This window comes from Uloborus diversus, chromosome 5 (genome assembly GCF_026930045.1).
Source record: "Uloborus diversus isolate 005 chromosome 5, Udiv.v.3.1, whole genome shotgun sequence".
NCBI classification, from domain to species: domain Eukaryota; kingdom Metazoa; phylum Arthropoda; class Arachnida; order Araneae; family Uloboridae; genus Uloborus; species Uloborus diversus.
The window spans coordinates 43,628,102-43,653,586 of record NC_072735.1 but is presented as its reverse complement, the minus strand read 5'-3'; the positions used below and the strand labels follow the sequence as shown (position 1 = coordinate 43,653,586).

The following is a 25,485-nucleotide window of genomic DNA, read 5'->3' as shown; positions in this document are numbered from 1 at the left end:
AATAAAATGCAAGAGCACCATTATGCGTCAAGGTTTTTTATCAAGCCAAAATTTACCAAATTAAACTGCATATTAGTGTTTTTCCTACAAGAATTTGTGTTTCTCATGCAGGAAATAAGCGAAAAAAGAAAGCAAAAAAGCAGTTGACAATACCCTTACGATTCATTGACGAAATGAAAAAGACGTTTTAGGCGAAAATACATAAAGAAAACCCCCAAAGATGTTTATTAGATTGTAATTTTCATTGGAATATTAGGTAAACACCCCATGAGGTGTTTACCTAATATTCCAATGAAAATTACAAAATAGTCAATAGTGGCCACTTCAAAGTTTATATTTGAAAAATTAAGATTCCTTGTTTCCTAATGGATTCAAACGTACAGGAGGTAATACCTCCTGAAGTTTGATGAACTTTTGAATTCATTGGGTCGCCTGGAATCATATTTTCTCAAATATAAACTCTGAAGTCACTTCCGAAGCACTAATCAATATTGGTGTGTTTTCCTTACTCATTGAAGTTACATCACGATTTTGACATATATACAAGTATGAAATTTAAACTAATTCACGTGACATTATTTTGTAAACAAAAAAAGTTTATTTTACTTGCTGTTTATCACGAAAAAATCTTTTGTGCTGTAAGTGAAGAGTGTGAGACCTCTACTGAGGAAAAAGAATAGGATTAGAGAAATCCTTATGGTGAATGCAACAATGCATCTTCATCTTTCATCACCTTCTTACTTTTGGATTGAATATGACAGCTTTTACTTACACTCTTTGTACAGCTGATATCAATACAAATAAAGAAAGGAGATATAAAATTGATGATAAGCCACATACTGTAGCAGGAACTTTGCGAGTGAAATATGCTTCTAAAACTGAAGATATTTAATTTTGAAAACTAGTAAGAGTTAGTTACAAAAACTTATAAAGTAATGTTTAATTATGTCATGGATACAATATGGTATTTTTATTTTAAAATCAAGTAGCAGTAAAAGTTGGAAAGATGTTTTGAACCTCATAAAACATACTACAAGAATATAATATTCGCAATTATTTTCTTGCAATTCACACAAAACACAATTTATGCAACACTTTTCGATGTTTACTCTTAGCCAATTACAAGTACACAAATTCAGGTCTGCCACACTTCATTGAATTATATTTCATATTATTATTTTTTAAAGCATATTTAATAAGATTCTTCGTCTACCTATCTCTTATATAATTAAAAACTGAGCATATCTGTGTATGTCCAAGCTTCTTCTCCCGAACGACAGTGAACTGACCATCGAACCAGGTATCGATGGATTCGTCATCTTCCCGTCTTCATGTTTGGCTATTTAACATAGTCCTCCGATAATAATGAGCGGAGATATCAATTAAAAACTATTAATTATGACACTTAGATTTCGACATAAAATCCCTATTTTTCGAAGACTTTCCTCCATTCAAATTATTATTCAGTGCTTCATCTCAACTTTCCGCAAAACGCTTTTATTAAAATGTATAGCGTGAAGAAAATCATTGAGATGAAATGTCTGTTGCCATTTTTTTTCTCGAATATGAACAGGTAAAATTCTTGTTTTTGTTTTGAGGTTTTTGATGTAATCAGAGGATTTAAAATGTTTACTTTTTGGGGGTTTTCCGCAATCTGCCGCAAAATTTCACTCACTTTTTTTTTTTTTTTTTTTTTTTGGTTCAAGCCTGAGTGTTAAACTCGCGTCACTTGACATCACTTTTATTTTCGAGGTGGACCGTGCAAAGCCGGGCGACGCAGCTAGTTTTTAACATAATAATTGTCTTTTTTTCAAATTCAATTTTTCGGAGTGTATTCTGACTGCTTTTTCTGGGGTTTGGATTTATTTTGAAAGAAACCTAAATCCTCATAGTATGTCTTCTTCAAAATACATTGTCTTTCATTTAGTGGGAATCACAGAATAAAAAAATATTATTTTTTAAGATTTCTTTTCTTTGCTGAAGAAAAAATTATTGCCTATGAGTGGCTCAGCAAGTTTTTTATCAGTTATGTTCAAAGTCACTTAGTCCTACCTGTGCAAAAAATTCGATTGATATTAAAAATACCTCACTGTGATTAAATGTATGTTAAAGTTACTCCATTTTAGTGTCAAAAAATAGAGATAAACTCTAACAAGAAAAAGTAAGAGCGCTATGCAAGTTATACCCAATTTAAATTGACGCTTACATCATTTTGAGCAAATTTTAAAAAAATGAAAGCTTTATGTCATTTTTAACGGAGTTACAACAGTTTACATCCTTCCTAATATCCTTCAAAATGGTGCCAGATAAATCATCTTGTCAGATATATTTAAAGGCTCATATTTTCTTAACCCCTTCACCAATCTGAATATGATTTATTCTTTTATATTAGTTAAAATTGAATGGTGAGAATCATTTTTGGAGAATCGTGGATAATTTGACATGACTATCCAGTTAGGTTTTACTTATATTTCGTTTTGGTTGTCACATAAATCTTGCGTTTTGATCACTTTGTAATTGCAATAGTTATACTTTTTTAATTGTTTTTGTATTTTGTCTTTTAGTTTTAGACATATTTTACGTGATATAGTTATGCAACAGTTAGTAGCTGAAAGTAGAACTGATTGAAATGTTAAACGGTGAGCCTGATATAAGAACACTTTAAACTAAACTGACTTTATTTTTTACCCAACCAGTAAAAAAGATTGCTATTTTATTAACTTAAAACTAAACTACGTAAAGAATAAGATGGAATTCATAAATACAAAGCACTTTATTTTGTTTGATTCTTATCATAATGTTACGCATGCTCTGTTTATTGAACAAATTAGGAACTTTATTTTTTAAATTAACACACGATTTTGTTTTCTTTTAAATGTTTTTCCGCCTTTTGAAATTAATTATTATTAACAGGGATTTCTTCTAAAAACTTTTCCTCTTGCTTTAGTGATAAAAACATAACGTGGAGATAAAACTTAGCACATACACGTGGTTATGGTTGGCAAAAGATTTCCTTATCTATTAATAAGGTTGTGAGGTTTGGTAACTCTTGGTAAATTTTATTCTTTGCTCTTAATTTCTTCCGAAAAAAGTAAACTCTGTAATTGTCCAATCAACGTGTATCAACTTGTACTTTTAATATATATATATATATATATATATATATATATATATATATATATATATATATATATATATATATATATATATATATATATATATATATATATATATATATATATATATATATACACAAGAAAACTGAGAAAGAAATTGTTATAAAACGAAGCAGAACCTGCGAGCTATGGTGATTACAAAATTCTACAGGATGTCCAAACTGTCCTTAAGTAATTGACACATTTAAAAAATTCATAGAAAAGTAACAGATTTTCGTATCAAATTGCGGCTTGCGTCATAATACTTCACAGGTTTAAGAATTTTTTCGACATTATACAAAAAAAAAAGGAAAAAGAAAGAAAAGAAAAGCGGAGGAGGGGGGAATACGATTATAAGTAATTTACATTGACGGCTGTATCATCACAGAAAGAAAACTAATCCTTACGGTGAAGACACAGCGATAGCCATATTTTCTGTCTTTTTTTTTTTTTTTACTTTTTCTCTTTTCCCATTTTTTATAATGTCATATATAGTTATTAAACCTATGAAGTATTCTGCCGCAAACCGCATATCAATACGATAATTTTTTTGCTTTTCTATGAATTTTTAAATGTGTCAAGGTCTTTTTAGACACTATTTTATTAAGAAGATTTGTAGTTAATAATATTACAATTATTCAAAGTATTGGAAGCGGGTTTTTCTATGTATGTAAAACACAAACCGGAAGGTCAAAAATCCCTTTATCACCTGTCAAAATCAGTATGGAGAGACTGAAGCTATAGCAAGTTGTTACATTTGAACGTAAAATAAACCTCAACAGAACTTTTATCATGCTTGAGGTCATTTTTTAGTCTAGTGCAGCGATTCTCAAACTCTTTTGACCCGCAGACTGACGAGACCTTTCGGAAAATGTCGCGGACCGGTGATGATTCTTCTTCTTTTCTTCCTTTCCTTTTTTTCTGTGTATTTATTTAAAAAAAAAAAACCTTGCACTTGCGCACTACTAAAATCATATGAGTTTTTATCATCTGGTTAGGTTTTTTCCTCTTTTTCTTTTTCTTTTTTTTTTCTTTTTATTTTTTTTTTTTTTTGAAAAAGAAATAAAAGATTTTGACTCGAGGACTGTTACTCCCTTGTGAAAAATCTCTGCAAATGACTAAGGTTTTTTTCGCAATCCTTTAAAAAAAAAATAATTATAAAAAAATGAATGAATAAATATATAAACAAATTTAAAATGTTGCAAAAAAATTTTAAATGTTAAGAATAAGCACAATAACTGTTTTAATTAAAAAAGCTGCCGTATAGGATGGCCGTATATTTTTTATCAAGTTTTATTTTTTGATTATGGAACAAAAAAATAACGTAAATGAGCAAAAATCTCTGATGGGGGGGTCAAATTTTTTTGTTGACTAGTGCTAGTCCGCTGGACTACGCGGGTCGCTGAGAGTCCCTGGTATAGTGTTTTTTCGCACCAGTCCAAAAAGTGCTTGTTGTCAGTAGCAGAGACCGAGCTCGTGAAAATATTATTATTTTTTGATCAGTGTGGAGAGACCGAGGCTAGTTGTTGCACGGGTTGAGCTGTTATATTTGAATGTAAAACAAATTACGGCAGGGATTTTTTAATGATAGAGGTCAGTTGTCAGTCTAATGTTTTTTGTTTCCATCAGTCCAATGAAGGCTTACAATCAGTAGCAGATGCGGTGTGCACAAAATTAGTCATTTCGTCTTTGCTAGTAATTTTCTGATGAATTTATTTTCATCACGTGTGTCTGAATCCCTAGAAATATCTCCATATATATTATGACACATACAATCATATATTTCAAGTAAGTAATGGTGCTTAGAAAATTTCAAGAGGGAGTGCGGAGTAAGATATGAAATGACGCCGCATGGGGGCAAGTTGTTGTTACATGGTAACAAGTTGTGGAAGATATACATTTCCCAAAACGGGAAACAAAGTGATCCGTAAGCAAAGATACATGGTAAATGCTATTTTCGTTGATTCACCAGCAAAAAAGGATTTGAATTTAAAATCGGGAAACACGAAGATTAAAAAATCCAAGGACATTGAGACCAACCTATTTATTTGAAAAATGGGAAAATTTAACGAATATGCATTGCATGAGCCAGTGAGTAACAAAGGGATGTAAGTGCCAAAATTAAAAATTTGGTCATAACCTTTACAAATGGTAGGTGAACCCTTCCTCTGTCTGGGGGAAGGATAGAATACTCCCTGGTAGGTGCTGCTGTACAGCATGATTTTTTTTTAATGTTATTGAAAGCCTACCTAGCACCGCAACTTTAAACGCGTTTTACTAAAAACTTGCACTTGCATCCCTTTGCTTTGCACTGCTTCAGATGTGTAAATACACTAGATTTCAACATATTTAAAATACATTTTGATAATATAACGTGAAAAGGTTTCGATATTAAATACTTCTATTTATTTAACATAATATGGTCTTTTTCCAAACTAAAAGTTAAGAGTTCTACACTATCACTTTTGGCATTTATCTGTGGAGAATTTAGAAGTATAATTAAGACAGCTCATATCTTTAAAATTTTACTTCCTTTTACAAAAATGGAAGTATTGTATTCGCGAAAAAAATATCACTCAAAAATCGACCTTAATTTCCATTTCGCTTACCCCCGAATGAGTGTTGAGACTTTTTGTCAACTCTAATACACGTGGATAAGAGCCTAAGAACGAACGTATAGACACGCGAAATATCCATTTTGACGATTCCTGAGTTAGTTACAACCAGTTTTCTCGTGATGTCTGTATGTACGTATGTGCGTATGTATAACGCATAACTCAAAAACAGTACGTCCTAGGAAGTTGAAATTTAGTACGTAGACTCCTACTGGGGTCTAGTTGTGCACCTCCCCTTTTGGTGGCATTCGGGTGTTTTTAAAGGGGTCTTTTGCCCCTTTTTTGTGGGGAAATTATTGTTAATTTCGATGTAAACTCAAGTGGTGTTATCATTTGGCGGACACTTGGCGATATATCGCCAGTCCTTTGGTCGCAAAGATTTGTCGCCAACTTGGCGAAAAAATTGGCGATTTTTTCTTTTTTAATCTGTTTTAATTTGGCCACTGTTGGTGATATCTAGAGAGTAAACTATTGAATCACATTAAAAGTGCCAGTAATGGGGAAATGTCATTAAATTGGAGTAAAAAGAAGTCATGTGATACACACATCAGCTCGTTTTAATCCTAACTTAATATCTAGAATAACAGTATGATGAAAATTGTACATTGAACAATTCAACACCCATATTTCTATATTTTCGACTTAAGCCTGTAAAGTTAATTATAACTAGTATTTTTCATCATTGAAACTATAATAAACGTTGCAGAATTAATCGAAATATCTACCTCATTTCTGCTTTGCCCGGTAATTGACTTGTGAGGAACATTCTGAAATTTTAAAGCTGATTAGAAAATGATGAAAGCCGGAAGCTACAAAGACTTCTTTAAGATTCCACCTCATGCATTTGCAATGTAAATATTTTTCGCTCATAATATAACTGCATTTTAATTAGCATCTCATAAATACTTTTGACGTCTGAAGCTGTATAACTCTGGTATTTCATTCAATTCCTGAACTTAAAAATGCAGGTCTTCTTTAAAAGGAGTTGTTTAACAAACAAGTTTAACTTTGACAAAGTAATGAATTGTATCAAGGCTGTATTTAGGTGCATTTATCAGTACAGCGTTAAATCAGATTTAGCGCGATTCTATTAAAAGTTTTGTGTTTTGTATTCTAAGGTTTTATCTTTTCGTACAAGTGACTAAATAGGTGGGAGCGGGATCCGTATTTTATTGTTTTACCTTAATTATTATAAGTACTATACATAGCGTGCATACACATTTTTGTTACAGTTTGGTGCTATTGGTATTGAATACAAAGCATGTCACCAAAAATGTCATATTCACAGTGTACGTTTTGAAATATTATATTTCTGGTATTTCTTCAACCTTTTTTAAGATTAAGCATTAAACGTGCATTACAATTGTTATACATTTTTGAATGCATCAAGTAGAATGCAAGCTGTTGGCTAGTTTGTTTCTTATACATGATTTGATTGCACTCAAAAAACAGGCCGTTTATCTGTTTTTGCTACGAACTGTTATTTTGTAATTTTACCGATATCTCAGATGTTTTTCTCTAAGAGAGAATTTTTTTAAAATTTTAGGTTTGTTTCTGATATGTGCATGACAATTATATTTTAGAACAAAAAGACACACACATTAGAGCAGTAAACAAAGTTTTTTGAGACAAAACTTCCCTCTTTTGTACTAACACAATCAAATTTTAAATAGTTCTTTTTTTAACTTTATTCTTCTTAAACGTAAGAAAAACTCATAAGCATTTTATAGCTCTCCTAAATTAAGAAGTACAAATGATTTATTCCATTTACAATGAACATTTTGCCTGTTGCAAAGTTACCATGCCGTGCAGGATAGATTCGAGCTAAATTAAAACTGGTATATAAAACAACTATTTTAATAACAATAATGCAACTTTAAAGCATAACCTTTTTTTTTAACTCTCTCTTTTTACTTCGCAACATAAAACGATTCCCGACGATCCAAACAAGCGGTCGCCACATGTCGCAGAAAGTATGTGGCAACTAAAAATATTGCTATAATTTGTACTTCAGTTAACACTCCTTCTCTTTCTTTTGTTATTATGTATTCTACAGTACGCATAGGTACTTCTTCTCAACAATAATTTTTGTTTTCTCTTTTAAGATCAGTTACAGATTAAGCATTTATCTCTTAAAAGCACACGACTTTGAATTTTGTATGTTTTAAATGTTTGAGTTTATCAAATCTGCGACATTAGTGTGATATGCCATTAAAGACTGTATAAACGGCTGCATAAAAGGATTTTTTTTTATTACGCACAATATAAAAATAAGGCCAAATACAGAAGCAAACATCAGTGAATGTAACTAAACTAGCTTGTCATAAACTAATTTTAATGAACATATTTTGACAAAGTATACCAACCTTTTTAAAAAAAATTAAATATGGTTTTTTTTTGAGAGAGAGAGTTAAAAGTTTGTTTTGATTTTTTTTGGAGGGTAAAATGGCTCAGAGAAGCTCGTTATTCCTTATTAAATTGTGCCAGTAATTTCAGCTAATGTTTATGCTATTCTTGTAAAAAACAAATATAGAACATGCGTTTACCTCCTAAAAACGCGTTGTTTTACGTTCAAAACATTTTAATGTTTTATTTTGATTAAACTTTGGTTATCAAACGCATTAATTAATCGGACATCGTTACCATTAACGGAAGACTTTTGTGAGATGCCATAAAATAGGGAAAATAAACTGTTGCAATAACAGCATGCAGTATTTATTATACATTACGTAAAATATACACGGAATTTTCAAAAAAAGAAAAAATAATAATGAACTAAGATGCAAATTTTTTTTTTTCTGAAATTGCAAACTAAATTAAAAGAAATAATTTACGTTTAGTAAAGTTGCCATTTACACGCAACGGTACAGAACACTACCGTAAAATGGTGCAACTATGGGCCATTTTTCGATGTTTTCAATGAAAATTCTGTGTACATCTTTGATTTAGAAATGTTAGGACTTTAGCAATGGTAACTTTCAAGTCAAACGTTTAAAAAAATTCTAAGTTGGAAAAAACTGGAAGGGGATTTTTTTCCCCGTGGCCTATAGTTGCACGTACGACTATGGGCCACCTTTTTTTAACTTAGAAAACATATTGAAACTTGATATGGCCTATTCTTGTCTAAGGCTACAAGTTACTCTCTACTTGAAACTGTTTTTTTTTTTCAATTTTTCAAGGTATAATAATCACTTGTCGTCCCGAGTGATTAATAAAGTTCAACAAGGTAAATGCAGGTCACGTTCTTTATTATCTGCCTAGGTTTTGACATAGAAATATATGAAAACTAGACAAATCTCACCATTTAAAGATTATTTACCTATACTTAGGTTTCAGAAAATACGTAGGTCTGACAAGTTTTAAATGAGATCCACAAAAATTTTGAAAACATAAATGTGAAATCACTTTTCACATTCCAAATCTCATTAAAAAAAATATTTTTTTTAAATTATCTTGGTTTATTTTTGGTCCGGATTTTAGTCAGCACCTTTTGCATAAACTCCTATGAGTATGGGCGATAGAGTGACCCCAATATTTCTTCTGTCTTTTCTTGCCATTATTTACAATAAATAGCAATAATAAATAAAATATGACGAAAGCATCTGTACAGAGATTGAAATGAAGCTCTAAGTCACTGAAAACCGTTAAAAATAGGTGGTACATTGTTGTACCCTAACATTCCCATTTTCGATAAATGTTGAGAGCTTGTGAAAACTATGAAGCATTTTCGGTCATCAAGCGCCCTAACTCATAACTGACAAAATAGTAAAGCAAATATGAACTTACCAGATCCTGGAAAACAGTGTAAGTGGTCTCTCCAACGAAGACTTTTGACTATTTCACGAGTAAGTTGAACAATTCACTAAGAAATCTAAGGTATACAGCAACAATGGTAATCTTTACTAATAATAAAGCTGAAAGTCTCTCTGTCCGGAGGATGTCTGGATGTCTGGATGTCTGTAGGATGTTTGTGACGCGCATAGCGCCTAAACCGTTCGGCCGATTTTCATGAAATTTGGCACAAAGTTAGTATGTAGCATGGGGGTGTGCACCTCGAAGCGATTTTTCGAAAATTCGATGTGGTTCTTTTTCTATTCCAATTTTAAGGAAAAAATATCATAAGATGGACGAGTAAATTACGAAATTTTCATAACGTGGAACCGTAACATGGGCACAAGCCAATTGGCGAGATACGAAATTATCATAACGTATAACCGTAAGATGGGTACAAGCCAACTGGCGAGAGAATTCACCATACATTATTTGTAAATATACAGGCGAACCAAAAGACCTTTTGATTTTTCTATTACGGGCAAAGCCGTGCGGGTATCACTAGTATCTAATAAAGTGTTTTTAGCTACCTAAATAATTACACTACATGGTGAATTTGTTTGGAGCTCGTAAGTTTTAAAAAGAAGCCTCTAGAGGGCAAATTTATCACCATAGAAACATTGACCTATTGTTGCCCCCTTGGCACGAAGTTGTACCATTTAACAGTATATTTCTTGAACCTGTTACGAAAATTTCTAGAAAAATACAAGAGCGAGTTATATTTTCTGAGAATATTGTTACAAAAATTAACATAATAATTAGACCATAATTGCTTTAATTATCTATGAAGTTGTGGGGAACAGGAAGGCTGCACTTCGGTTTTGGCTTCAATTATAGTCTTACATTACATATCTTAAACTGCACACTTAATCTTTATTAAGAAATCGGAAGTTTTGAGCAAAATTTTTAACCTGCATAGTGCTCGTTTAACATTTACAAGCGCCCTATAATAAAACAGATAATTTGCATTATTAAAAAATATTTGAAATAAATTAGTGGTAAATAATACTTTTTGAGAAAAGTATAATTATTTTTTTTCATTTTAGTTTATTCTTACAATTAGTATATCATTACAGCAAGACGATTTATTTTATTTTCCTCCTTCTAAGTAAAACATAGTATAGGTAAAGTCTTACTAATTCTGTATTTTTTTTTTCTTTTTTTTTTGTGAACACCAATATATAAGACTTGAAACTTAGGAAAGAATATACTTTAACTCAAGTACTATTCTTCTTTCCTTCTTAAAAATGTTGAAAGTTCTACTCTATTACATTTATTTTTACTTATGTTTTCAATTCTACGGGACGATCCAAAAGTCACGCAATACGTTACATATTAGTCGAGTTGAATATATTACTAATATCAAACACACATTGTTTATATTGTTGGCAGTTTTGTACTTTTTGGATTTGCACATCACTTTCATTTTCATTTCACATACATTTTCATTAGCTTTTTGTTTGCAGCATGGTCAAGATGGATTTTTCCTAGTGTTGTGATTTTTTTCCGAACACAGAATCGTTCGTAAAATCGTAATGATCAACGCATATGTTTTTCAGTGGACCAAATTGCAACTGCTAACGTAACATGTGAAATTATTTAACCAAGCTTCACCTGCAAAAAAACACAGATTTAAGTTTTTCAATTTCATTCCCATCAGTTAATGTCCGTAGCCATTTCCCAATATTAATTGTTTAGGTTGATCAAAAGCTTTCAATTCTTACTTAATATGAACACGATAAACTTGATGCACCAAATTTTTCAGATCTCTGTGAGAAGTTCTTCATTCTAAATCCGTCTGTGATGCAAATTGTTTGAGACCATTTGAATTTGAGTGTAACGTTTTGCTTTTATCATAACGTTTTTCATAGTCTATTAGCGAGCCCAATTGAGATGGGCGTCAACCTATGTGGCTTCCAGCATTTCCAAGTTAGAGAAAATTAGGGACTTATTGAAATATTTTTCTCTTGTTGGGTGTAGAAATACGCGGACTTAAATTACTGAAAACCCCAACACGGCTTGAAACGAATGATTACTGAAGGTAAAAAAATCGATTACACGTTATACTAAAAATTACAAAAAGTTTCGGAAATATGAAAAAATAGGTGAAAATGCCAAAAAGTATAATGTCACATTAAGAAAAAATGTGGCATTCCAAAACGCCTACTATTGCCAGCAAGTAAAATAATTTGCCTTTGACGTAATAAAAACGTATCTTCAAACGAGTTGTTTGGCTTTTGGATCCCGATGTACTCGTATTCTTCGCAACTCCAGAGCTCGAATACGCTACCTTGCGGTGATTAGTAATGCTAAAGAAAAGGGTAAAACATTCCATTCCACGTGTTTTCTTTGGAGTAAATTACAGGCTTCAGGCCGTTTATGGTGTAATGCAATTTCAGAAGAATATAAAAGAAAGCTTCCCACAAATACAATGAAAAATTACTGTCATTCACTAAGCGTCAAAGCATGTTATAAGTTAAAGCGTGTGTTTGTTTTAAATTTTTCATACGCCATTGGACAGTGACTGTAGCGCCTCCTATAATTTATTGGAGTTGCGAATACCGTCATAAAGAAACCGAAAAATTGTAGACAATTTTTAGCATTTTCATTGTAACTGAGGCAGCTTGTGTTCCAGGTTTTTCGATTGTTGTTGTCGACCGATATTATACTCGTCGTTCAGAATAGGTAGAGCGACATGACTTGTCTACAACAGTCTTAGGTGTTGCAGTTACGTGTTATTTGACTGCAACACTTTTACGTCTATTTGAAGCATGATTAATTTTACAACGCAATTATTTAGCGATGATTTTCGACAGAGAAGCTCATTTGTTTGTTTTATAAATATAATACACGTGTAAGGTAATTTTAAAACGCTATGTTACAAAACACAAAAAACCTACAATGAAATATTTTAATAATTGTCGAAAAATACCTATTTATACTAATAATATAAAGCTGTTGAGTTTGTTTGTTTGAACGCGCTAATCTCAGAAACTAATGGTTCGAATTGATTTTTTTTTTTTTTTTTTTGTATTGAATAGTGCATTTACTGCGACAAGGCTGCGTAGCATCACGCTATGACTAATAGAAGTGGAGCAGCAGTAAAAAATGTTATGAAAACGAGAAAATTTACATTTTATATAAAATGCTTGAATCGCAAAATATACGTAGCCATGGTGGCTCGACCTGAAAGTACGGGCTTCGCAATCCAGTGGGCATAAGTTTGAGTCAACCATGAGGCAAATCTCGCAGTCATTTCTCAGAGAGTTTTATTTTGACTTATTAATTACCTAATAAAAAAGCTGAAGTGTTTGTTTGTTCGAACGCATTAATCGCAGGAACCACTGGTTCGAATTGAAAAATTAGTTTTGTGTTGAATATTCCATTTATTCAGAATAGCTATAGGATATAGAACATCACGCTATAACTAATAGGAGTGCAGCATTAGCAATAAAAAATGTTATGAAAACGGGAAAATTTATATCTAAACTAATGTTATAAGGCCGAAGAGTTTTTTTGTTTGAACGCGCCAATATCGGGAACTACAGTTCAAATTGAAACATCATTTTTATATTGAACAGTCCATTTATTGAGGAAAGCCTTAGGCTATTTAAAAAAAATAGATTGACCGAAATATTTGTAATTGCAAATTAAATGTTTAATTGATTATTTAGTTAAACGAATTCCTAATAGATGGTGGGGAAAGTTTAGTTCTATGAATTCCTAATAGATGGCGGAGTAAGTTTACTCTTCGAGAAGGCGCTGGGCGACAATGACGATAGCTGCGAGGAACCATGCCCATGCTACGCTGTTGTGATCAGCGAACAGATTTTTGAATGCTTTCTTTTTTCGATGTTCTGGTACATACTTTGATTTTGTAGGATTTTTCTATTGGGTTTTGTTTCCCTTATTTCTTCAACGTTTGTCTTTGTTCATATAGTTGAAAATATGTACTTATCTAAGTAAACATTTCGATTTGCCGTATTATTCAATTTTAATTGTTTTTTATTACGTTTTCATTATATTTTTGTTTATTTGGCGAAACACTTTTAATTTCAGGGGGAAAACCGCTGCATTCGCTGAAGGGCAGGGTTACGGTAGCGTGGGTGCTTGGTGCGTTAAGCGATGAACTATGTTATTGAAGGATTATTTTGAGTTTTGAAGCTACTGTTAATATTTTATTTGTTTTGGAGAATAGTTTTAAACTCCAAAGAGACTTTAATACATCTTTTGAAAAGGTGTGCACGCATACGCATTTTAGTTGAAGAAAAATGATCATTTCACGTCAGAAGGGGGGCGTGGGGAGTAGATTTTTTTCAACGGACTTCCTTTAACTTCTTAGCACGGGCATCGCCGTGCGGGTACTGCTAGTTAATTTTATAATTGCTTATTATGATGATGCTTCAAAATAAGTCAGAAACTAACAGAACTAATTTTTTAATTTCTATATATTAGGGGCATAAAAATGAAAATATTTATAGAGAATCGTTACAAGTTTTAGGCAGCTTTTGAAACTTTTCGGGGCAATTTAAAACATTAAAAAGATCTCAAAAGTTGAAACTGTGCAGGGAAAATGAATATATGTTATGGAAATATCTTTATCACCTCGCAATACCTACTGTTTGCCAAAGAGAAGTCACATTGGCAAAATTAGAAGATGATAGATTTCCAGCAACATTTCTAATTTCATGGAGCGTGGACATTCTTGAGTAATTGGGAGTCTTTAGAATCTGAACTTTAAATAGAAGCAATTACTACATGAAACGAGTTTCAGGAAACACGTTTTGAGCGAAATAGCTAATTTTTCCTGCATGTGATTGCTTTCTTCTGTAACCATGTAACACTTAAGTTAAAATAATACCTTTATGCATACAAGTAAAATAGTGACTAACAATGTCAAAAAGCACAAATTTCTAATTACTGCAGATACGTGTTTCAGCGTTACAAGGAACGCCTTTTTGAATGCAAAAGTAAAAAACTAATGGATGAAAAGACACCCGACAAAAGCTTTTGTCGGATATCTTTCGGGATTGGGTTTGAAAAAAAATGTCTTACTTATACGAAAATTGTTCAAGCGTTTTGTAAACTATGACAAAATCAAATGGACAAAAACAAATGAAAATTACAAATTACAATTACAAAAAAAAAAAAAAAATTCACAAACTTGATTTAAAAATAAAAATTGTTATTTTTTTCATTTTTGATTTTTTTTTCAGCTTTCTGCATTTCAATTTCTAGCTCTTCTTGTATAAAATCATTCTATTTAACTTTGTACAAGCGATGTGTAACCTCACTCCAGTTATAACGATTGAGTTACTCCAGAACAGGGGAGGGAGCTATACTGTGATGCCGATGTCATAAAGTAAGGTTACAAAAAATATTTTATAGCTAAGCGCTTTTGCGTTAATAATTTTTCTTGTGTTTAAAGCAGCATATTAAAAAATAAAAAAAGTACGATGTTAGTTAAAACCATTTTTTATAACGCACTGACATGATGAGTCAATTTTGTGAACTATTTTTACCGACATTTAAAAAAAGAAAAAGTCGACGCAGACATTAGTAAAGAATAAGGATTAGCCAGAGAGCTTAAAAAAGTACAATATGAGTTGTTCACATATTTTGCTTTTATTTGTATTTTCAAACAGGCAAGTTGGGCTGTACTGCCCTACAAATTTGAAAAAAAAAAAAAAAATTATCTTTACCCGAATGTTTTTATATCCATAAGCTTACATCGCTTTGTTAAAACAAAATAATACTAAAATAAATAAACAACAAAATATATAAAACACGGAGTGGTGGGTAGGCGCTTGTAACCTGAAACACGTGTCAGATTTCTTTTTTTTTCCATCTTCTCTTTAAATAAACTGGAACTTACGGGAGGAGTGGATGCAGTGAGAGAACGACAATATATATTTTGAATTTTCTTTCTCATCAATTGAGAGTCCTTCGGGAATCGTATGAAATGGATATCTAACCCACTTGTATCTTGCTATGAGTTTGCCGTTAGCAAGAAAATACTTTTTAAAATCTTTGCCAGCTTGGGTAAATGATTTTTAATGGTTACAAAAACAACTTTAACATGTTATTCTTAAGCTTTGTAAATGTTAGTACTATTATAGATTGATAATCGACCTCATCTATATCCTATATTGTTTCCAATATATTTGCATTCAGTTCTTTAATTTCCTATGTTCAACTAAGACTAAGCTCAAAACAAAGTTATACGTAGTATTACTGAATTTGTTTACGAAACTATTAATATATATATTTTTTAATAACCAGTTTCAGCTATCCCAACTAGCTTCAGTTTCAAATTTTGACTGTGCACTTGTATTGTTGGGGGGGGGGGTGAGATCCCGTCAGTGTTTAAAGGAGGGCGCAGAGCCAGAAAGACTAAGAACCACTGAATTACATGGAATTGTAAATTCATATGCAGATACGTTTTTTGCCCTTAGCACGGCAAAATAGTAGTCTGTAGTTATATTTTATGTGACTTATGTACTAATATCGACAATGTTTGGATAATTTATCATTCTTGTATCCTTTGTCCTCTTTTAAAGTGTACATAAATATCGCTTTTTAATCATACAATTAAGAGTTTAGGTGCTGTACTTTTACTTAATTTCCCATTAAATAATCATGCCATCATCACATGATTTCAAACCATGTTATTCGAAACAAGTCTGGTTTAAGACGAAAACACTGCTGTAATTTCATTAATTTCATTCTTCAAACACTTGCGATCATATAAAAAGTGTATTATATCATAACTTCATAGCTTAAGAGCGAAAGTTAATAATTTGTTGTGTATAGAAGAATACATGTTACTTATTAATCGTACTTGACTCGCACTAACGGTCTTAATTGCTTCCATCAATTTAGCTGCCAGGACGAGCAAAATAGATAGAAGGACATTAGCCTTTGTTCATGAACCTTCAGAACACGTGGATTTCTACAACACAACAGGTGCTGTTATTCCTTGTACGGCCCGCGGGGATCCGTCTCCTGCGATCCGGTGGGAAACAAGGGATGGAACACAAGTGAAAGACATTCCCGGACTGAGACATATTCGTCCTGACGGTTCGCTGGTCTTTCCTCCTTTCCACGCTGATAATTACCGCCAAGATGTGCACGCATCTGTGTATAGATGTACTGCGTCAAATGCAGGTGGTGCTATTGGAAGTAGAGATGTGCATGTTAGAGGAAGTAAGTGTTTTGCTTTTTTATGATTACTGCAAAAAAAGTGATTACTCCTCATAATTTATGTATGCAGGTTTGTATACAGAGTGAATCTGCTTGCTTTTTTATTTATTTATTTATTTTAAATAAATTCAGCGCAATGATAGTACCCATCATCTGCGTTCACATGATGATTTTGTAACTCGTAAATCCCTTCCTCAACCCCGTAAAAAAGTTGCAAAATTCATCCTTCACATATAAAAAAAAATGTTGTACCAGAGAAAGTGATGTAGTTGTACTCAACATCCTGAGCGTCTATACCCAACAAGTAAACAACCCGTTTCGCGTAGCGCATTCTGGTTTAAAGCTCAGCATTTACTCTGGAGTGGAGTAGGGGGAAGAAATATCCCCATTTACCCGAGAAATTTACCAGAATGAAGTTTAAAAAAGGATTCCTTCGGGGTGGAAAAGCTACATATGCAAGAGGATGCCTAATAAATACAGTGAGTGGCCAAATTATTAGGGACACACTTCTCAAACTTTCTTATTTTCAATTGTTTGTTTAATTGTTTGTCATTTCGTTTTGAAGAAATAAACCATGAATTTATATCTATCTATCTATCTATCTATATATATATATATATATATATATATATATATATATATATATATATATATATATATATATATATATATATATATATATATATATATATATATATATATATATATATATATATATATATATATATATATATATATATATATATATATATATATATATTCTGAATAGCTGCTGGTATCATTATTATTTTTTTAAGAAGTGGCAACACTATCAGTCTGCGTCATTTAAAAAATGTTTTAGGTTATGCCAAATGTAGTCTCTAATGGAGAAAAAACTGCTGTTGTCGTGAAGTTATATTAAGTATTCTAAAATTAGTTCTTCGAAAAATTTGGTCTACGTTATAGCTAATACGTAAGTAACACTTATTACTAAAGTAATGTTACTACATTTTGAGATTAAATTGCAATAATTGGTTCATATTGTTGTTTGATGTTGCCAAAAATGTTTTTTTTAAGAATGGATAAAGCTTCAAACGTGTCTTCTAGAAACTTTAGGGAAATACAAGCATTGCTACTTCCCTCCACACATACCCAGAGAGGTATTGAAAGTATAAAAAGTGTTTTTAGGTCAATTGTTTAATATATAAAAATTAAAATCGCCCAAAACATGCCACTGGAATTGGATCTCCGAGGAAAAGGTGACAGATAGTAATATTTCCATCAAAAACCGTTAAAGGAGTGTAGTCCATTTTACTTATGAATGAACAGGACATTGAAATTCTCACCAGGACTGTCCATGGGTGATTGGTCGAAGAGTAAAAAAAAAAAAAAAAAAAACACGCCACGCCGAAGCTGAGAAAAAAATTATACAGTGCCAAAACAACCAAAAAAAAAGACTTTTGAGGACTAGAATTGTGTAAGTACTATTCTTAAATAGTAATATTTACATGTAATGTTATTATTTTGATTAGTTTAATGTTTTATAGGTAGGCTTCTCCGACGACCTCCCTTTAAGCATTTTTGTCGAAAAAAATTTACTTTACTACTGCTCCCTATCCATCAAGAACATTGTTTAAGAGAGGGTTACATATCCGAAAAAGGACATATCCCTGATTCTACGGTCGGTACAAAAAGCAGTGTCGCGCTTTCTGTCACATTTGTCTACGCGATCTGCTTTCAGTACTTGTTTTGGTCAATTTTAAACTTTTGATGCGTGCAACTACTGATTTGAAACACCTGTTAAATTTGCGATTGCTTTCAAGAAAAGAAGGAGGAGAGAAGTAATGTTTTTATTTTCCTACATTTTCTAGGGGACGTGACAGAAGCCTTTTCCATTCTTTAAAAAAAAAAAAAAAAAAAAAAAAAAAAAAAAAAACAGTTTTGACAATATTAAACAATTATATAAATCAAATATTGAAATTTAATCGCTAAATGTAGCATTGCTTTATTAATAAGTGTTACAATCGTATTAAATACTACAGACATTAAAACTTTCGAAGGAATTATTCTAGAATACTTAATATAACTTCACGACAACAAAATTTTTTCTCACTAGAGACTAAGACTGGAATAACCTTAAATATTTGTAAACTGACGCAGTCTGGTATTGTTGCCACTTCTAAAAAAACGATAATAATGTTACCAGCTGCTATGCAGAGTTAAGAAAAAAATGTGGTTCGTGGTTTTTTTCGTTAAAAAAATGAGTGTAAACTTGAAAATACTAGAATTTGAGTCCCGTTCCTAATAATTTGACCATCCACTGTACACAGTAACATTGGGTCGCATTTCAGTCAGTGAGGCAGAAAACAGAAATATTAGAATTCCAACCTGAACTTAAAACAGTATAAGGAAATCGAATGAATGAATAATCAGACTAATTGCGTCCTCAAAAAAAAGTCACAGCAAGTGCTCTAAGTGCTGGCTAAGCATGTTGTTGCAGTGGTGACGTCGGTAATGTTATTCTGTTACAATTACAAGGATTTTTGGCCTTTCTCTATTACCAACAAAGAGCAAAAGCCTGCTTCTTCTCAGTGAACATTTGCATACTGTTAATTCTTGATAGCCTTAAGAAATATGCTACGTGGGACATTCACAAAATGAAGTCAGGCGCGATTACTTATGTTGCTTCACCTCACGGGTTCTGTTCGTCTCTTTTCTTCTGCGTCTTACCAAGAAACCGTCACGATAAGCAACCTCCAGTTTAGTTATTCCTTAATCCTTATCCCAGACTGATGAGTCTATAACAAGGTAACGAAACTGCAGTCTCTGGATGGGATATTATAGGCCGGATTATATATACCGGGCTGTCGGTATATTGCACATCCGATAGTGTAATAATGAACAAAAACATATCAGTAGCGATCGAAATAGCTTTGTATAACATGTTCATTGACGCATACATTTTTAGCCCTTGCGTTTTCGTTATGAAAAAATGAAGCCGCAAACTCTACCCAAAATACCCAAAGAGAGGTTGAAAAAATTTAGAAAACTCACCAAAATTAGCGAGTTTCAATGAGTAATGGAATACACATTTCATACGGTTTGTAGATGGATACTGAGGGTGAAACCACACGATCAATTTTTCGATAATCCTTTAAATTTTTAACTTTTCTTAATATTTTGGCAGACCTTTCATATGGATATTGAGCTGACGAAAGCAAATAATTTTGAAGTTGAAAATATGTCTCAAAATAATCTTTCAATCGCTACCTGTTAGAACTTTTTTCACTATTACCCTGTTTGTATGGTTTTCTGATCTGAATATAGTGTGATTTTATATGTATATAGTATGCATAGGTGTTGTTATTTACGTAAATCACATAGACACATTTGAGGTCATTTGGATGCCTAACATCACTCATCCTCTTTTGTATAAAACAATTTAGAATCGCCCTAACTATGTAACCGTAAATAGTAACCACCCATTGCTAGGATTTTTTCAAGGTTAGGAAATAGTTTTTGGTATTAAAGGAATAAAATACATTTTAGGGAAGTAAATTGAACGATAGCAGTGAAAGAGTATAATATCGATTTAATTTTATTAGTGATTCATAAAAATAATGAAATCTAAGATGACAAATGAAATAATAGATGTTTCTTATTTTGATTTGAAACCTTTGGAATAGTTTATATTTGCTGCTAAAAAGTTTCAAGTTATTTAAATTTCAACTTAAACGAATTGCTACAGTTTTGTCTTCCCTTTTTCCCTCTATGATAGTCTTTTTTGGTGAAATGCTAATTCAGAAACTATATTTCACTAAATATATGAAACTTATTTCTGATTCCCAATGCGTAAAATACTATTGTAGATAACTGTAGATGTATTTTGGTTTAATTTAGCTAATATAATATAATTTAATCATCATTTAATATATTTTTCATTACATTAATATTTTGCCATTGAATTGCAAAAAAAAAAACTTAGTTTTTTTTTGCTTGTAATTTGGAAAAAGTGGGTTAGTTGCTAGGTTGATTATAGTTGCGTAGAAGTGGGGAGTTGCACTGAGTTACTATATTGCTGCTTAAAACGAGCACATAAAGGTGATCAACGTAAGCAAACCCACCGTTTAGAGCGGGAATCTTCACAAAAACAGTATCTAGGGTACTTGTAGTCCGTTTCAGTAATCTTCGATATATTCAGGTACTGGAACAAATTAAGAATGATTGTTAAATGCTTACTTTCTTTTTTTTCATTGCAAAACAAATGTTAAAGCCACAGAAAAGTTTCTTCAGATGCTAATTGAACTTCTAGCGTCTGAGCAAAAGAGTTGATAAAAAATAAAATGTAGATTTAGTCGTTAATAAAGAGTCACACGATATTGTATAACGATAAACGAAATGTACGAACTTCTGGTATTATCAAAGGTAGTGTGCTTAATATATCCGGTTGCAGATTTGAGAGTCTAGTTAAATGGAATTCAAAACATATATTCACGACACCATAAGTATCTTACACTGTAAAGATTTTCGTAACGTTTCGGAATTTTAATGATTTTTAGCCATTTAATGGAAAAATCAAGTATCATTGTCAAAAAGTTTCCAGAATTGCTACAAGTCGCTCGGATTGCTTCTAACTATTGTGAAAAATATTTTTATCTCCCAGTTTAATGATGAACTTAGGGCAGCTATATAGTCTATTGGCTTCTGATCGATTATTGCCCGTCCAGCTTGATTGAGCTCCCAAACGGTGCAAATAAGTCTACGGACTGCGTATCTTTGCAAGACTTTCAAGCGAGTAAAATTCGTGATAACTGTTCGCAATTTTTGTCTTAGCTTTGGTCATGTTTGCATTACTGCTATTGGAACTTTCTTGATAAACCAGGAAGGTGCCAAGTTATCAGGGGAGGATGGCAAAAAGCGGGTAGGTGGCCCAAAGCGGGTAGGTTGCTCAAAACGGGTAGACCTTCGTATGCCTCCCCATGGTGTGTAAGCGGCGATGCATACGTAATGTATGTCGTGTTTACCCGAACACCCCCGAGTTTTATTCAGTCCCAGAGAAGCAGCAGTGAAGTGGCATGGCGCGACAAGACTTAAAATTTAAAAAATGATACATTTCTAAAAAAATAAAGTTTTATAACTTGTGATTAGTAGAAGACTAACTTATTATTTTTTTTTACAGTCAATAATATTACCGTTGATCTGACACCATCCACCTACTAAATACGATGATAATATCGTTTTTTTCTTTTTTTCTATTTAAGGTTATAATTATTGAAATAAAAAAAAGGTGCATTGGGGCAAAGGGGGTATAGGAATCAATCATATATTTATTTATCATTTTTTGACTCGTGTGCTGACTTAGATTTTCTATTTCAATAGGATTAGTATAACATTAAAAAGTTATTTTTTACGATGCCAATTAGTCAATTGCTTTAATCAGTTGTTTCTTTTTGTTTTATAAAGAAAGGTGATGACTTTAAATTGTATAAGTATAACTTTTTTATGTATTTTTTTAATGATGGCTGGCAGCTAGTCAACTAGTTTAATCATTTATAACTTCATATTTGATTGGCTAATGTACCAAAACACAATTAGTTAAGCTTACCCGCTTTGGGCTCCCTGGTAGAGCAAAAGGGGTTTTTCAAATGTTTGTAAAGTTTGATAATTCATAAATATTGGGTTTAAAATAATATGAAAATCACTTTTTATTTTAAAGTTCAAGGATCCTGCTAGGAAATAAAACCGAAATTGTTACGATAAAAATCCAAAAACTACAATTTTTGAGCGTCCTTTAAAAACTACCCGCTTTGGCCCACTCTACCCTATATTATGCGCGTACCTAAGTTGCAGGTACACCACTGGCTTTCAACGAGAAGATTTCGGAATTTTTCAGTGTTCTTCCAGAATAATCTCAGGAGGGTTACTGAATTTTAGTGGAAAACGTTCCTGGTTTTCGCAAGATACTGGAAGAAATTGGGTACATCAGTTGCCCATTTTTTTCCAGTGACGTTTTTGAGTTCTTTTGACAGTTTAGTAATGGTTGTGGTCGCGGAGAAGTAGGTTAAATTACAGGGTTTCTTGTCAAAATAAAATTGATAAAGAAGAACATCAGGATGCTGTTCATTTAAAGCTAGCAGATATTTCCTTGTGAAAAACGACTTAAAAAAAATCTAGGACTGGTTTATTTCGCTGAGGATATTTTATTGTCTATTTCTGGAACGATACATTATTATTATCTTATTGTGATTATTATTATTACTATGTTGTTGTTTGTTGTTTCTGATGCCCCTTGGAGCGCCCAAGGTGATAGATAACGAAGACGTTTATCCGTTTTTGAAACTAATATGAGTGGCATTCGTTTAACTGAGTCCCATTTAGGTGGAAGTTCGACTTTTACTCAGACACATAAAATAGATAGCACAATCCATATTTATTGCAATACAAGGAACACCCAGGGCAGTAGGCGGGAATCGATCCCGCGCCTCTCTTCTTGCATATGCAGTTGCTGAGTAATACCGCTCGGCCACCGAGGCCGCATTATTATTATTATTATTATTATTATTATTATTATTATTATTATTATTATTATTATTATTATTATTATTATTATTATTATTATTATTATTATTATTATTATTATTATTATTATTATTATTATTATTATTATTATTATTATTATTAATAATGATAATGATAATAATAATAATAATAATGATAATAATAATAATAATAATAATAATAATGATAATAATAACAATAACAATAACTATAACTATAACTATAACTATAACTATAACAATAACAACAACAACAACAACAATAATAATAATAATAATAATAATAATAATAATAATAATAATAATAATAATAATAATAATATTATTATTATTATTATTATTATTATTATTATTATTATTATTATTATTATTATTATTATTATTATTATTATGGAAAATCAAATAAGACAAACATTGATTCTTCCGCACAATGATAACTCAAAGAACAAATGAGGTGGTACGAAACAAAGGGATGTAAGTGGCAAAAGTAAAAAATTTTGAAAAAACCAGTACATATTGTAGGTGAACCCCTCCCCTCTGTCCTGGGGCAAGATATAGTACTAGTAGACGTGATAGGTTCCGTTTAACAGAATGTTTAAGAAAAACGTTTCAATGAAAGCCTACCTAGGAACTTATATTTAAAAGCGTTTTACTGAAATTAAAAAAAAAAAAAGAAAAAAACAACACTTACATCCTTATGCTTCTCAATAACTAAAATAATCATGGTTGTTGAAAAATGAAAGAGAATATAGACGACTTAAATTCAACTTCATTCGCAGTACATTCTGCTAATCCATACGTTTTACATATTTTACCTGCATAATATGCTTATGCTAAAACACTTCCTTTTATTTTATGAGAGCATAGAATTATATGTTTAAATTTAGCTCATAAAATCTGACAAACCTTCTCCAAATTCCCGTTTATAAGTTTTATGAAAGAATACTTTCAGTAGCCATTTGTAGCATCCTGGCGAAGGCGCAACAATTTCTAATTTATTTTATATGACATTTGGGAACAATTTCGTTTATCTTCGTGTCTTTACAAGAAAAAATTTTACTCAAAATAAATTTATTGTAACATATTTTTGTTTTCTAAGATAAAGTGTCAATAAATTGTAATACATTGTCTACTTCTTCAAATTTATTGTACGATTTTTCTCCGAACTCCCATCTCACTATCATCATTGATGAAGAAATAATATTAATGCATATAAATATCAAAAAATAAATTAAGTGCGCTTCTAGGTTTTGACTTAATCTGCAAATACTGCTGTTATTACAACGTATCCTTTTATTTATTTATTTTTATATATTTATTTATTTATTTGTTTCTTTATTTTTTGGCAAGGCTTTTTTTGGACACTACTTGATATTTATTCTTAATCGAAATTATTGAATTTTACCACACGTAAAATCAAGCGTATGTAATTTCATTGTAGTTCATGTGTTGTAAATTTCCGCAAAATTTCTGTAAATTAAAGAATTGTAGCAAAGTCTTTAAAAATTACTAACAACAAAGTAAATTAAAGCATAAAATATAGCTTCTGCTGTCGTAAAATCTACATAAAAAAGAAAGAAAATTTAAGGTAATAACATAAATGTAAAACGATATTTTAAAGTGATTTTTCTTTAAGTGAGAAAATGAGTATCACCCCTTTCATTATATCATAATTCTTTTGTTCAAATTATTATTTAGTTTTCAAAAAAATAATTTTGTTGTGGACATATTAATAATACGCAGTTTTTTAAAAGCATTTATTCAGTTTCAAACCAAAAATAAGGATTGATTCTGACTGTACTGTGAATACTGGGCTCTAACACGTTGTATATAATACATTTATATACATTTTCATAGAAATAGCTTTTAAAGTAGGTACATTTTTTTCAAAGTTATTGTAAAGCTATTTTTTGTACAACAGAAAGAATTCGCGACCAAAGTCAACTTCGCTAAGAATTAGAATTATGAAACAGAACAAGTTGCTCAATGCAAAAGCAATTCTGTAATGATTCCGAATATTTAGCAAAGATCAGCTCATGTTCGTGAACTGAAAGTATCTTCAACGGAAGACGAAAACTTACTTCAAGATAAATTTCACTTAAACGAAATTATAAATATTTATAATTTCGCTCTATCGCTCATGCT

General features: G+C 31.5%; 1 protein-coding gene across 1 annotated transcript in view; it reads left to right on the top strand.

Moving 5' to 3' along the window:
• LOC129223379 (cell adhesion molecule Dscam2-like) overlaps positions 1–25,485 on the top strand; it is a 288,920-nt gene that overhangs the window by 12,778 nt on the left and 250,657 nt on the right. Inside the window, exon 2 of the mRNA XM_054857958.1 lies at positions 16,484–16,807. Within this exon, the coding sequence (XP_054713933.1) occupies positions 16,484–16,807 (324 nt within the window). The remainder of the gene's footprint in view (positions 1–16,483; positions 16,808–25,485) is intronic.